Raw genomic sequence first — 14384 nt, 5'->3', positions numbered from 1 at the left:
GGAATTAATAGTCAAGGATTGATTGGTATCATTCACAAATAATTTAATTTTTATTTGTCTACGAAAATAAGAAAAGTTTTTTAAACAAGAAAAAAAATTGTTTTTCTTTTCCAGCTGCCAGTCCCTCCGCCAACGCCAGAAAAGGGGATGCACACAAAAACTGCCCAAAACTCCCTCAGCGTCCTCGAAGTGGCTGATCCGAAGCTTTGCATTCTGGCACACCTGATGAGTCCCTTAGAACCCATAGAGCCTATCCTAGAATCTCCACTTGCCAAACCTATCATGAAACAGAAAACTGCCGCTGGGGAGCTACTCAACGATGTGGCTCACGCGAACACCGCTGTAGGAGGAATGCTGTTGGCCAATATGGAGAAGAACGCGGAATTCCCATTCATATCGTACTATGTGATAAACACAACGCAAACGGACCCGTTGCTGTTCTATAATAATATGAGAAGTGCCTCACTGTCAAAATTCGATCCAAAAACTATTAGGTATTCCGCTGCTCACACGCTGGATTTGTATAGTGAAGTGGCGATGATATGCCGACCGCCTTTCAGCGATCTAGCCGGTGGACCAAAGAAGTCGCACACGCCCACCACGGGGTTCATCATTAGTGTTTATAAGGTGAATTATTTACTTTACAACCTATGGCCCATATAATTACGCTGTTTGTTCTAATAATAGCGTTCTTCTTTTCTTCGTCGTCGTCTTGACTGCAATCTCAGCTGGTGGTAAGTGATGATGTAGTCTAAGATGGAAGCGGGCTAACCTGGAAGGCTTATGGCAGTTTTCATTAAAACCATACTCATAAGTGTTTGGACAGATTTTGTTCTAGATTATCTAAGCAGTTAATGAAATAAATACATACGCGAGTTACCGAAAGAATGCGTGTTGCATTCTTACTTAAGGGGCACGAGACCGGCCTGCCCGCGAAATTCAAATTTAATTTGGTTTTTCGCAATTTGTAAACTAATACGACAACGTAGACTTGCCATTGTCGCAAATAAAATAACCATAAGCCTATAAATTAAATTTGCATTTCGCGGGCAGGCGGGTCTCATGACCCTTAACACATTTTCATTAAGAATCTTAAGTTTGACTAGCTGATGCCCGCAGCTTCGCCCGCGTGGATTGGTCAGATCCCCTGCAGCATCAGGATTGAGGAGTTGGACTCCAAATTTTTTATGAAACAATGTCGCAAAGTTCCTCTATCGATTAAAAAAGAAATGACGCAAATCGGTTCAGAAATCTCGGAGATTTCGGTGTACATAGGTAGAAAAACACAACTCCCTTTTTGAAAGTCGGTTAAAAAAGTAGCCTATGTTACTCCCTGGTCAATTCTCTACTTGTCTGTGAAAATCCCGTCAAAATCGGTTCAGCCGTTCCCAAGATTAGCCTTTTCAAACAGACAGACAGACAGACAGACAGACAAAAATTTTTAAAACGTGTGATTCGGTTATAGTATCGTTCAAATAACCATATGACCTTAATATGCGGTAGTTATTTCGAAATTACAGACAGACACTCCAATTTTATTTATTACTAGCTGATGCCCGCAGCTTCGCCCGTGTGGATTGGTCAGATTCCCTGCAGCATCAGGATTGAGGAGTTGTAATCCAAATTTTTTGTGAAACAATGTCGCAAAGTTCCTCTATCGATTAAAAAAGAAATGACGCAAATCGGTTCAGAAATCTCGGAGATTTCGGTGTACATAGATAGAAAGACACAACTCCCTTCTTGAAAGTTGGTTAAAAAAGTAGCCTATGTTACACCCTGGTCAATCCTCTACTTGTATGTGAAAATCCCGTTAAAATCGGCTCAGCCGTTCCGAAGATTAGCCTTTTCAAACAGACAGACAGACAGACAGACAGACAGACAGACAGACAGACAGACAGACAGACAGGCAGACAGACAAAAATTTTAAAAACGTGCGATTCAGTTATGGTATCGTTCAAATAACCATATGACCTTAATATGTGGTAGTTATTTCGAAATTACAGACAGACACTCCAATTTTATTTATTAGTATAGAAGTATAGATTAAGGATTCTTTAAAAGCTAACAACTTACGCTAGAATATTATTAGGTATCTACTTATTTCTTTATATCACTAGCAGGATAGGTATTGCTTTTGACTAAACGACCACTTGCCGAAGATATTTTCTTTCTAATCTTGCGTCAATACTTTTCAGGTTTTCGAAGGCGACGACGGAGAACGCTTCGAAAGAAACTGGCTGTACTGGACGGGAGCCAGGATGCTGTACCGCCATCTTCCCCACTCGGTGGGCATGAGGAAGATCGCCTTACACAAATCAGTCGCGTCCCACGGCGACAAGATGTACTTGTTGGTCTGCGAGTGTGCCAACTTGTTGGACGACTTGTCGGGCGCCGCCATGTTGATTACTGCGTTGCGAGCGAGGTTGTGCGGTTACACGGGGCTTTATAGACCTATCCAGACTTTCTAGTAGAGGGGGTTCCCGTAGGGGCCTTCTTTTAGCAAGAGTTTAAAATAAAAAGCGTTTAACTAGGACCACAAATTAATAAATTTCGCGCTCACTGCGCTCGTGCAGTCGTTTGATCTTGTTGTATTCGTTTTATAATAACGGAGCTAAGATAATATTTTCGTATTAGTACGAACATACAAAGTAGAGGGCGTTATTACTTTGTTAATTTTATACTTAAATTAACAAGAAAAAACATATTGTTGTTCTTATTATTGCGTAAAGGTAAATGCCTAAATTGCATGGCCTCAGACGGGCCGGGAATATTAGAATGTGAATGAAGGTGTGAACTAGATATAAATCTTACTTATCGTGATGAAAATAAAATAGTTAAACACTTTTTATATTTAAACGTATGAATAGTTAACGCCGTGGTAGGTCGGAGAGTTTGTATTTTGTAGGTTTAAGGGAGCACCACATTAATGTTAAAATAGGATCGACCTGGGATTGACGAGCTTCAGAAATGGAAGTGATTTGTTCAATATTATAGATTCGCTAAATAGTTGATAGATTAAGTACAATAACTCTTCGAAAAAATCGTACCTACTGTACAAATTTTGCTGTCGATTGTTTTGCGTCGTTTTTTTGCTAGTTGGGACGGCAACGGCAATATTACTCTAATTTTTTTATTACTTTATTATAAACTAGGATAAAAATAATGACGTAAACTGAAAAAACTAATTAAATCGATAAAATAACAAAAAAGTTATAAGCATTTAAATATTTCAGATTAGACAGAGATAGCGATAATAGCATTATGACGTCACTCCGTGCTAATGCCATAGTAGCTTCCTGCGGTTTCACACAAATTTTCGTTTTGCGAGAAAGGGATAGAAGACCCTCCCACTCCAAAATTAAAATGCCTGTAACTTTGTAAATCTTTGTTGGATTTAAATTTTTTTTTCAGCGTACGTCTTCATTTTTATCCCAGTTTATATTAAAGTTAATAATAATAGTAGTTAATATTTATCAAATTCAAAGGTAGGAAAATACCCAATTGGGACACGGCAAATGATTCGAGTTCGGGCTTTTACGATAGTCCGGCATCAATCAACTGGCCACACTATTCGGGATACGGTGAATGTTATACAGGCTGTAAGTCTAAACTTCTACAGCAAATCGCTCTCACGTCCCGTTCGTTTTAAATTATATTGTTCAAGAAATTTTTCCTTCATATGCGCTATATTTGTAATGAAGCGTAGTTATACCAATCCAATTTTACGCTACTTGCCTATTTTCTTACATATCTCCGAAGACATATCATAAGCACGCGCTTTATTTTAAACGTGTCTACCTTTTATTTTAACTTTTAAAATACCTACCTATAGACAATATACAAATTGCAACAAAAATAATCGAGTAAATGGTTCAATTATGTACATAAGCGATGATATGATGAATTCATGGTACATGATGGATGGACAAAAATTTCAAATTCTATGTTATGTTCCTATAACTAATTACAACATCAAATAGTCGAAGGGAATGCTTGACCACCACGATCAAAGACCATTGACGATGAAACCAATAGTTTGATATTTCTTTATGCTTATCATAGTTGAAGCAATTATTTAATCAAAAACTGCGGAACTGGGCAGTATTTGAATCCGCGCATTTAATTATCGTGGCCTAATACATTAAAATGATCATAGTTCTGCCATGGTTCAGATACCAGTCGATGTCGTTTCTGCAATCAATCTCCCTAGTCCCCTTTTGATATTTTTATTTTAAAACGTTAATTTAATTATAAAGTTTATAAATATAGGTAATGTTTTAATTTTATGTAGAGAATATAATATTATAGCTATTTTAAAAACCCAACCAGAAATAGTTATACATATACTATATTCATGACTTTAATCGATTGCATTGTGAATAACTATAATGTTTATTATTAAGTGAGAAAGAATAAGACCAAAGTCAGGTACTAAGTATTAATAAAAAAAATGTGATTCAGAAAATAATATATTACTTAGATTATATTTATTAAAATAAATAAATTTCTACGCACATAATATAAATATTGGCTTAAAATGCTTCATAAATATAATTTTAGAAAAATGCGGCAAATTTTCATATGGTATAAATAATAACAAAAAATAAAATTAACATAGTTAATACATAATAGTATAACGTTGAACATATTATATTTATTAGTTTTAAAAGAATGAAACAAAGCTTTTATTTATAACAGGGCTCTCTCCGTCACTTACTCCATACAGTCGTAGTTCCAATTTCATTTGAATATTAAGCAACCAAAGTCCATGAAATTTTGCAGACATATTCTAGAAACTAATATCTGTGTCTGTGGTGTTTTAGATTTTTCTAAAAATATGTAGTTTTAAAATTACAGGGGATCTAAGATTTGTATGTGAATTTTTAAGACCGCGTAACTTTGAAACCGAATATTTTAACAGAAATCTGGAAAACCACAGGCATAGATATTAGTTTCAAGTATATGTCTGCAAAATTTCATGGACTTTGGTTGCTTAATATTCAAATGAAATTGGAACTACGCTTGTATGTTGTTGTGGTTGTTTAAAATTGTATGATAAAAATATGTATGATAAGAATAATTGTAATTTCATCATTATTTTGTTTTAAATGTTTTTTAGAAAAGAGTTGAACTCTCCTACAAATAGTTGCCAATTACTAATTCTACAATATTACAATCTGCACACTCGAACCATACTTTGTAAGGGTATGTCTGCAAAAGCTATGATTAGGGAATGAATCTGGATCCTAAAGTACAAATATCTTGAAACATGTACAAGCTACCTACTCTTTTTGTGAATAGTTAGCGTACCTAATGGTTAAGGGCCATGCGACGGGTCTGCCCGCGAAATTCAAATTTAATTCGATTTTCCGAAATTTGTAAACTAATATCAAAATTAATTTTGAATTTCGCGGGCAGACCCGTCTCATGCATCTTAACGAACTAAGAATCTGTGACTGATAGACAGATGAACGAATAGACGCTCTATACCAAAAGGGTCCCTTTTTCTTATTTGGTATGGAACCCTAAAAACCTCCCCGAAAACTGAAGCCTTGAAATGTAACATTTTCCCATAAATTCTATGCATAAAAAAAGATTCTGACGAATTGAGAACCTCCTCCATTTTGAAGTCGGTTAATAATGTTATAGGGTTATAATCATCAGTTTATGAGGGTTATGATGACACTTTTAATGGCAACTCGATGGTGAAATATTTCCTTGATATTATTGTAATATTCTGATGGTCTTCCAAATGCTTACGACTCGACTAGGTAAAGCCATTGAACTATATTACTAGTAATATGGGTAAAGCAAGGCTTTTGTAGACTCGCCCAAAATACAATCTTTTGAATACTAAGTGTAGTTTTTCTTTATATAAGAATATATTTTATATTTATATCTACTTAGAAAAGCACTTCAAGTTCAAATTAAGCAACGCGATCTATTATTTTGCTGTGGTGCTACAAATAGTCAATTTGACGGGTAGTTAGAAAAAAGCTTGCTAGGTTTAAAAACACGAAATGAAATTAAAACGCCTCTTAAAAATCTAAGCGAACCTTAAATTTTAATTGACGTTGTTGCTTTTTGTCAATAAAACAAACACCAACAAGTGTAAATTAAAAATTTATAACACCCCCGACAAGTGAAGGTTACAGTAACTAGAAAAGAGCTGATAACTTTCAAACGGCTGAACCGATTTTCTTGGATTATAGCTGAGAACACTCTCGATCAAGCCACCTTTCAAACAAAAAAAACTAAATTAAAATCGGTTCATTAGCTTAGGCGCTACGGTGCCACAGACAGATACACAGATACACAGACACACAGATACACAGATACACACGACAAACTTATAACACCCCTCTTTTTGGGTCCGGGGTTAAAAATGAAAAACCGTCAATTGTATTTAAGAGACGCTCGAGTAAATAAAAACGGTAAATAACGTATGAGTACTTACTTCATTCGACCATTTTTAAACAAACGTAACTTTCAGTATTTTTCTAACTATAAGCAATTTAGGTTTGACTGTAGTTAATATTAAATATCTAATTTAAGATCTTAAGTCTAAGGTTGAGATGAGATCTATTACTTATTATGTAGAGAGCACTTTGACTTCGCTCAGAATTAACAGGGCTCTCTCCGTCACTTACCTACTCCATACAATCGTAGCCCCAATTTCATTTGAATATTAGTAACCAAAGTCCATGATATTTTGCAGACATATTCGAGAAACTAATATCTGTGTCTGTGTTTAGATTTTTCTAAAAATATGTAGTTTTAAAATTACAGGGGCTTAAAGTGAATGTGAATTTTTAAGACCGCGTAACTTTGAAACCGAATATTTTAACGGAAATCTGGAAAACCACAGGCATAGATATTAGTTCCCGGAACGTTTCTTCAAAATTCCATTGAGTATGATTGGTTAGTATTCAAATGAGAGACAAACTACGTTTGTATGGAGCGAGTGACGGAGTGACCTTTCTTAAGTCAGAGTTAACTCTGTTTTGAGTCGGAGCAAAGTCAGAGGAGAGCTCTCTATAGACCCTAAGAATACAGTCTCCTTTTGCCAACAATTTTTTCACTTGTCTTTTAAAAACCACAAACCACACCATTTTAAAAAAAAATTAGAAAGCCTTATTGTCTAATAATATGATATTTAAACGGCAAATAGCCTAAAGTTACCCTGACTTTACAGTTTCTACACTCCCATAACCGTTGAAAGCCGATTTTCAGTAACATCGAAAAACTAATGCGCGCGAAGTTTGCGTAAATAACGATTGAGGGTGCTCAAAAATATTTGGCAATAATTTCGTACCCTGCGCCCCTAGCGTCTAACTTGTGATTGCATTGCGATTGCAATTTTAGTTTATTGGCAGAATTTATATACGCCTACCTAGTAGGTACCTACCTACTCTTACTAAAACATTTTAGAACTTTGTATCTATTGAGAAGTACATGGCCACAAAAATGAAAAATCTGCAATTTTATAATACCGGACTTTTTATTAGCAAAAATACGCATAGTTACAAAAATAAAACGGTTATAGGTACTTAAATACCAAAGTACGTAAATCAAACTAAAACACTATACAAATACGGCTGTTGGGTGTGTCAGCCGAATAAATAATCATAATGATTGTATCAAAGTTTGACGCTAGGGGTAATTTCAAGGGTAACTTGTACCAACTTAGATTGTAAGAGCAATGTAGATTTAAATTAACATTTTAGCTTCAAAAGCTAGTTTTTATTGCGGGCGGAGCTCTAAAGCTGAGATCTGTGGAGCGTAGGTTCTTTGACTTTGCTAAGACTTTAAAATAGACAGACAAAGGGCCTGGAGGGCCAGACCTTCGTTATTTTATTAAAGCTGAAAATTTCTAAATAATTTTTAAATACATATCACGGAACCTACATGATTCGGACCTGCTGCGTCTTCTGGGTTCGCGCCCGACGCTGTCACCGCTAAAGCTCTGGTTTCCTCCAAAAGCGGTGCCATCATGTAGCGGCCGTAATACAGCGGTGAATGACGTCACTAGAACGTTGTCTATGTAAACAATATGGCGCGGTTTCCTAGATAACGGTAATTGACACCGTAACGTCAAAAAGCGGTACCGCCATTTGCATGACGGCCGTCTTGTCGGTGTCGAAGTGTCTGTCAACGTTTTTTTCATAGCGGTGAAGGTATTTTCAAGCGTAATATTAATTTGCGTGCCATTTTAAAATATTTATTGTTCAAAATGAGTTTCATCAACTGCACCAGCGAGGATGATGAAATTTTAATTGATTTTGTGCGGGTTCATGATGTGCTATATAATGCAAAACATAAAGACTGGACTATTTTCGTCTTCTGATGATTGTTTATCTTCCAAATATACGAGTAACGCTAAATCAAGTTCGTCCATTTTCAACCATTGACACGTACTTTGTGGTCTGTTCACCGTAATAATACGGTCAATGCAGTCTCGAAGATTCCACATGTTTACGGCCGTCTTTTTGTGGTCATCATATTACGTCCGTTTAAAAACGGCACCGCTGTTGGAGGAAACCAGAGCTTTAGCCACGATTTCGCCCAGTAACGAAAGTGACGAAAATATGTCGGTACTGAAGCAACTGTTAATGCCATCTAGTAAGTAGTAGCGCCACTTGGCAGCTATCGAAACTATTCCAAAGTAATTAAAGGGAAATGTCATTTCTCTTTCTAAGAGCTTCAGTACAACATGGGCGTTTTCAAATTTTTTCTTCAGAATAGTAGGTAGGTACTACAAATCACGTCATGCCTTGCCAGACACTAGTATCGTGGCAACTAGACACTTAAAGTAAAAAACTAAGTCTGAGCAAAGACCGCTCCATAGATCTTAACTTAAGGGTTGCTATACACATAACCGGATTGGCACATTCAATACGGCAATTTTTGTTAAAGAACAGAACTGATCTGATGTAACTTCTAAATAGTTTTGATTTTCATCTGCTTCGTTCGATCGGCAAAACCGCCCGGGCTGCTCGGTTGTGCCGCAAACTGAACCAAGTATGTGTATGTTCGGGGACGTACGTACGAGATACGTAGAACTTGTGTATTTTGAAAGGACGCGCCCCACCACCGCAATTTACACATCATACTACACAAAATTATGTAGTGGGGCGCGTCATTTCAAAATAGACAAGCTCTTATAGTATATCCTATTAATCTATGCGAGCGACCTTTTTTTTCAAACGTTTATCTATATTCTAGATACACATCGTGGGCTTCAAGCAGCTAGACATGTATTCATAGAACCTTTACTTTTAAGGACATAATATAATAAAAACTAAATAATGTGGATACCTGGATGTATAATGATATATTACTTTCAATTACTATTTAAATTATTTTCTTAAAAAACAGTTGACTTAATATTATGATAAATAAGAATAAATTCGCATTTGTCTAAACAGCGCTACTATTTGATGATTGCGATATTATGTGCCAAGACGACTATATGTATAGCAACCCTAACATTACATAAATTGTAAATTTGAATTATTTTTGTAATAAAATTTTCAAAGTGATCTGTATATTTTATTTAACCTTTTTGACAACCTCTTGGATATCTATCCTAAGTCATAATTCCTAAAAATGAAATGCAAAATATTATTATTATATTAATAATTTATTCAATAACAAAATACAACAAATACTTTAACATAATTCCTAAACTACTCTTAATATTATAATAGTATCAGTAGCCCTTATGGCCCCTGAATCTTCTTCTGGCATCAAGCTGTAAATAAAACAATCTAATATTGGTAAAACAGTTTAATATTCCTTCACTGTTAAATCAAGAGATATTTAACTGCTTAAAACGCTTCAAAAAATTAGTGGTGCATGCTCGGGATGGAACTCCTGGCCTTCTGAATAGAAAGCTGACGTCTTAACTACTAGAACCCTTTACCATTGTTACCATTGTGAGGAAACCTGCAGGCCTGGGAGTTCTCCATAATGTTCTCTAAGGCATGAAATCTGCCAATCCAAGCTGAGCCAGCAAAGCAGACTATGGCCTTAACCCTTCTTATTCTGAGAGGAGACTCATGCTCAGTAGTGGCCTGTATTTTTATTCAAATGGAATATAAATCCATATAAATGGAATGGAAAAACAGCATTTACAAGTGATTTTGAATAGTCAAAATAATTTGCCATATGAAAACATACCCACTGACATGGTTGAACTATTTTATAAATCTCTAACGACAAAAGCTAAAAGTAAGAGTGAATTTGCAACTTCTAAGAAACATTTTATACTTACCAAGGAACGTTTACATTCAAAGAAGGTGTGTCTTAGCTGCAAACATTCTGTAGGACAACTGTTATCCTTCAAACACTCTCGAGGAGTTTTCTTATCCTGAAAATATAGAAATAACAGCATAGTAACTGATTTCTAGGTTATATCACTTGCTGTAACAGTGAAGGAACACATTGTGAGTAAACCAGCATGTCTGAGAGATCTTCATAATGCTCTCAAAAGTGTGTGAGGTCTGGCAAAGGCCAGCATGGTGAGTTATGGCCTTAAAGCCATGGTGAGTTTGGTAGTGGGCCGGCGATGAATTTACTACAGATGATAATGATGAGGTGAGTCTTCTCTTTCATAGATTATACCTCAGCATAAGACTTTATGCCAAGTAAATAAAGCTTAGTTTGAGTTGTTATCTCTAAATACGCTGCATCTTGGCTCCCTCTACTCTGGGGGGTGTGCTCTGCAACTTGGCTAGTTACAACCCCAGATTTTCTTTTTAAATATGAAGATTTCTTCACGATGCTTTTATTTATGTAGGTAGGTACTGAAAAGTTTAGTTAGTTCAAACTTAGACACAAACCTTCTTACAGCAATCACTGTTTAGTAAACACATTTTAAGATCGGCGCGTATTGCGGCGCAAGGCGATGTATCCGCTAAACCCACTTCTTCTGGTGCGTAAGTTATCATACTTAAAGCGTTTTATATGCAAATATAATCAAAATAAATAAAATTCGTATTTCTTGAGTTTTCACCAACTCCACTTTTTATCAATTTGACAATTGACATTGCCTTTGACAGTTGTTGAGATTGTTAACTTGACAACTTATGACTATCATTGACAAGTACTTGATACCAAAGAGTACATAAAGTTTGTTACACGCTACACGGTTGTAAACCGGCTTTCGACAAATGTAGTCTTGGTCAGTCAACGGTCATCATCACCGGTCACCGCTCACCACCAACAAGGCATTCAATCCGAGCTTAAAAAGAAAAGACGTGGTATGGCACCTTGTCTGACAAAAAATCACTTCTCTTGTTCTTTGGATTTAATATATATGCGAAATCCTTCTACATTTTGAAATCTAAATTTCTTCCGTGATCCCTTGATATTTTAGTTGCAAAGTTTGCAACTAAGTGGACGCCAGGATAGTTTGCAATGCAAACTATCCTTGTTTTGCAATGCAAACTATCCTTGCGTCCTAGGCCTTAGCAAATAATTTTCCGGATGAACCTACAAATCGGAAGGTCTATTAAACGCATAAATGAAAATCGGAGTTTCAATTTGACAGTGACATATTTTTGTGACTTGGAAAAATCGGAAAAATAAAAACTTGTGATGAAAACAGCTGATAATGAGAAATACCATTTATAAGTGACAAAATCAAGATAAAATACAAAGAAAATCTAAATACTAGTTTAATAAATAAATAAAAGTGTTGTTGTGCCATGTGATCAAGATCAGAAAAGTGTTTACACCATGAGAAAATTATTTCCAATCTTCACTCGAAAACTCACGCACGTGTGCAGTTTAAAACCCTACAAAGACACGAAATGGTTAATGCCAAATGGTAATCCCACTGGAGCTTACGTTTACAACTGTGTAGCGGAAGAAAAGGTACCAATAATACTTAATGACCCGACTATCGCTACTTGGTATTCCTGCGGTCCCACGGTATACGACTCGGCGCACATAGGCCACGCGTGTTGCTACGTCAAACTAGATATTATACAAAGGGTACTAAAGTCCTTTTTTAAAATCAAACTCGTCACCGCAATGGGAGTCACAGATATCGACGATAAGATAATTAAAAAAGGTCTCGAAACCAAAGCTGATTTTAGAACTGTAGCTAAGAAATATGAGCATGAATTTTGGTTGGATATGTCAAGCTTGAACGTTGAGAAACCGATGATTATAACTAGGGTATCGGATCACATGAACTCTATCAGTCAATTTGTCAAAGGCCTTATTGACTCTGGTATAGGCTATGTTGCTAAAGATGGTTCAGTTTATTTTGACACATCTAAATATCCAGCGTATGGAAAGTTGCAGAGAATGCAAGATAGCGGTGAGTCTAGCAGTGAGGCAAAGAGGAATAAAATGGACTTTGCATTATGGAAAGGTCATAAGCCTGGGGAACCAAGCTGGCAAACTGATTGGGGAGAGGGACGACCAGGTTGGCATATAGAATGTTCTGCTATGGTCAGTAAGATATTCGGTTCACAGCTAGATTTTCATGCAGGCGGTATTGACTTACAATTCCCACATCACGAGAATGAAGAAGCACAATCCTGTGCCTTTCACAATACCAGGCAATGGGCTAATTACTGGATCCATGTTGGACATTTAAATTTGAAAGACACAAAAATGTCTAAATCTCTCCAAAACACCATATCAATACCTGATATAATTGATAAATATAGTGCTGACACATTTAGAATGGCATGTTTAATGTCAAACTATCGGTATGCTATGGAATTCAGTGATGAATTAATGTCAACAGCGGAAGATGTTTTAAACAAATTCAAATTCTTTTTAAAAGACGTCAGTATTTACGCTAACAACAGTTCCTTGCACGCTGATTATAACAATCGTTTATTGAAGGAATTACAAAAAGTTGAAGAAAATAATCTTGAATCATTAAGAATGGACTTTGACACAGCTTCATGTATAAATTCTTTACTTTATTTGGTTACTACCGCAAACAAAATTATGAAATCAAATACATCAGAATATTACCCTGTGCCTATAATTTTAATAGCTGAGTATATTGTACACATTTTGACTGGTTTTGGGTTAAAGTTGGCCGAGTCCACAAAAGATCAAGTTGCAAATTCCCTGATAGATACTCTAGTAGAATTCAGGCATACAGTTAGATTGAATGCTTTAGAAAGGAAGGATAAGGAACTTTTGGCAGCTTGTGATGTTGTCAGAGACAAAATGAAATCTATGAATGTACAAATTAATGATAGCAAAAAGACACCATCCTGGGTTTTAGTCAAGTGATAAGCGTGATTTTATTATTGTAAGTTATAATTAATTAAGAAAAAAAATGTACCAAAAAGTGCAATGATGCATTTCTTAATATAATATTGGCACTGGTATTCTGAGGACTACTAAATTTTAGAGTATTTGCATCCTTTTCTTACTAATGTTATGTGAAAAGGACAGACATATCTTGACAGTTTTAAATTTAATTTGTGCTTAATGGCTTTTAGTAGTGCAACACAGCTGTACTGTGTTGCACTACTAAAAGCCATTAAACAAAATAAGAAGTAGTAGCATGCCCAAAAATTAAAAGTCTTTAATTGTAGAATTCATGTTCCGTCCTTTTTAAGCAACATCAAAAAGAAAAAGATGCAGATACTCTGAATTTAGTTTTGAGAAAGACAACAGAATATGCACCACTGTGTTTGTATAATTGTACTGTAAAAATACTAAAGAGTTTATACCTACTGTAGTAACAGTTAAAAACTGTTAATAATAAAAGATTTAAAAATAGTTTTGCTTTTACTTTTCGGTTTGATTGTATCATTATGGAACACCTATAAACTGTTCTCTATGAAAATAAATTTTTGTCAGAACACTAATAGATTAAAATGATTTTTGAGTTGTCTAGTAAAACCATAGTAAAAAGCCCTTGTAGTTTTGTTAGCTGGTTTCACTTTATTCTAGATTCTACAGTCTAGAAGCAATTCAGGGAATTTGAAATGAAAATCAGGAATATATGGCAAGTATGTAGGTATATTTTGTTCATTTTTTCAAAGATTGTTATCAATATTTTGCTCTTATAGGAAATCATATATCTCCGCACTATGAACAAATTATAATATAATCGGAAACTAAAACTACAACTTAGTTAACGTCAGTCTTAAAGATTTCCAATTACATGAGAGTCCCCTTAAGAGGGGTCTCTCCGTCACTCGCTTCATACAAACGTAGTTCCAATTTCATTTGAATATTAAGCAACCAAAGTCCATGAAATTTTGCAGACATATTCTAGAAACTAATATCTATGTCTGTGGTTTTCCAGATTTCTGTTAAAATATTCGGCTTCAAAGTTACGCGGTCTTAAAAATTTACATACAAATCTTTGAGTCCCTGTAATTTTAAAACTACAT

At 35.4% G+C, this 14384-nt stretch overlaps 3 protein-coding genes across 6 annotated transcripts in view; 2 read left to right on the top strand and 1 right to left on the bottom strand.

Moving 5' to 3' along the window:
* The window catches only part of LOC123870175, a 99277-nt gene extending 96101 nt beyond the window's left edge, over positions 1-3176 (top strand). For all 4 annotated transcript variants that reach the window (XM_045913376.1, XM_045913374.1, XM_045913373.1 and 1 more), the window contains 2 exons: positions 115-627; positions 2196-3176. In XM_045913376.1, the coding sequence (XP_045769332.1) occupies positions 115-627; positions 2196-2468 (786 nt within the window). In that variant the 3' untranslated portion in view covers positions 2469-3176. The remainder of the gene's footprint in view (positions 1-114; positions 628-2195) is intronic.
* A 6453-nt stretch (positions 3177-9629) lies between these two features.
* LOC123870183 (cytochrome c oxidase assembly factor 5) lies at positions 9630-11056 on the bottom strand. The gene is made up of 3 exons (XM_045913386.1): positions 10845-11056; positions 10277-10372; positions 9630-9754 (listed from the first exon to the last, which is right to left on the bottom strand). Exons 1-3 carry the CDS (start codon positions 10950-10952, stop codon positions 9713-9715), a joined length of 246 nt encoding a protein of 81 aa, XP_045769342.1. The 5' UTR covers positions 10953-11056; the 3' UTR covers positions 9630-9712.
* A 509-nt stretch (positions 11057-11565) lies between these two features.
* On the top strand, positions 11566-13303 carry LOC123870171 (probable cysteine--tRNA ligase, mitochondrial). The gene has a single exon (XM_045913368.1). The coding sequence runs from the start codon at positions 11743-11745 to the stop codon at positions 13267-13269; it is 1527 nt and encodes a 508-aa protein (XP_045769324.1). The 5' UTR covers positions 11566-11742; the 3' UTR covers positions 13270-13303.
* Positions 13304-14384: the final 1081 nt, after the last annotated feature.

Source organism: Maniola jurtina, chromosome 12 (assembly GCF_905333055.1).
Source record: "Maniola jurtina chromosome 12, ilManJurt1.1, whole genome shotgun sequence".
NCBI lineage: Eukaryota > Metazoa > Arthropoda > Insecta > Lepidoptera > Nymphalidae > Maniola > Maniola jurtina.
Note: the sequence above shows the minus strand (reverse complement) of the source record. Positions and strands in the feature narration are given on the sequence as shown.

What these genes read in the sequence shown, in the direction of transcription:
- LOC123870183 (XM_045913386.1), bottom strand. Translation starts at nt 10,952, where the DNA reads ATGATAACTTACGCACCAGAAGAAGTGGGTTTAGCGGATACATCGCCT. An exon ending in ACAGTGATTGCTGTAAGAAG is followed by an intron (nt 10,373 to 10,844) that starts GTTTGTGTCTAA and finishes CTATATTTTCAG; the next exon opens with GATAAGAAAACTCCTCGAGA. An exon ending in TTGAATGTAAACGTTCCTTG is followed by an intron (nt 9,755 to 10,276) that starts GTAAGTATAAAA and finishes TTTTATTTACAG; the next exon opens with CTTGATGCCAGAAGAAGATT.
- LOC123870171 (XM_045913368.1), top strand. Translation starts at nt 11,743, where the DNA reads ATGAGAAAATTATTTCCAATCTTCACTCGAAAACTCACGCACGTGTGC.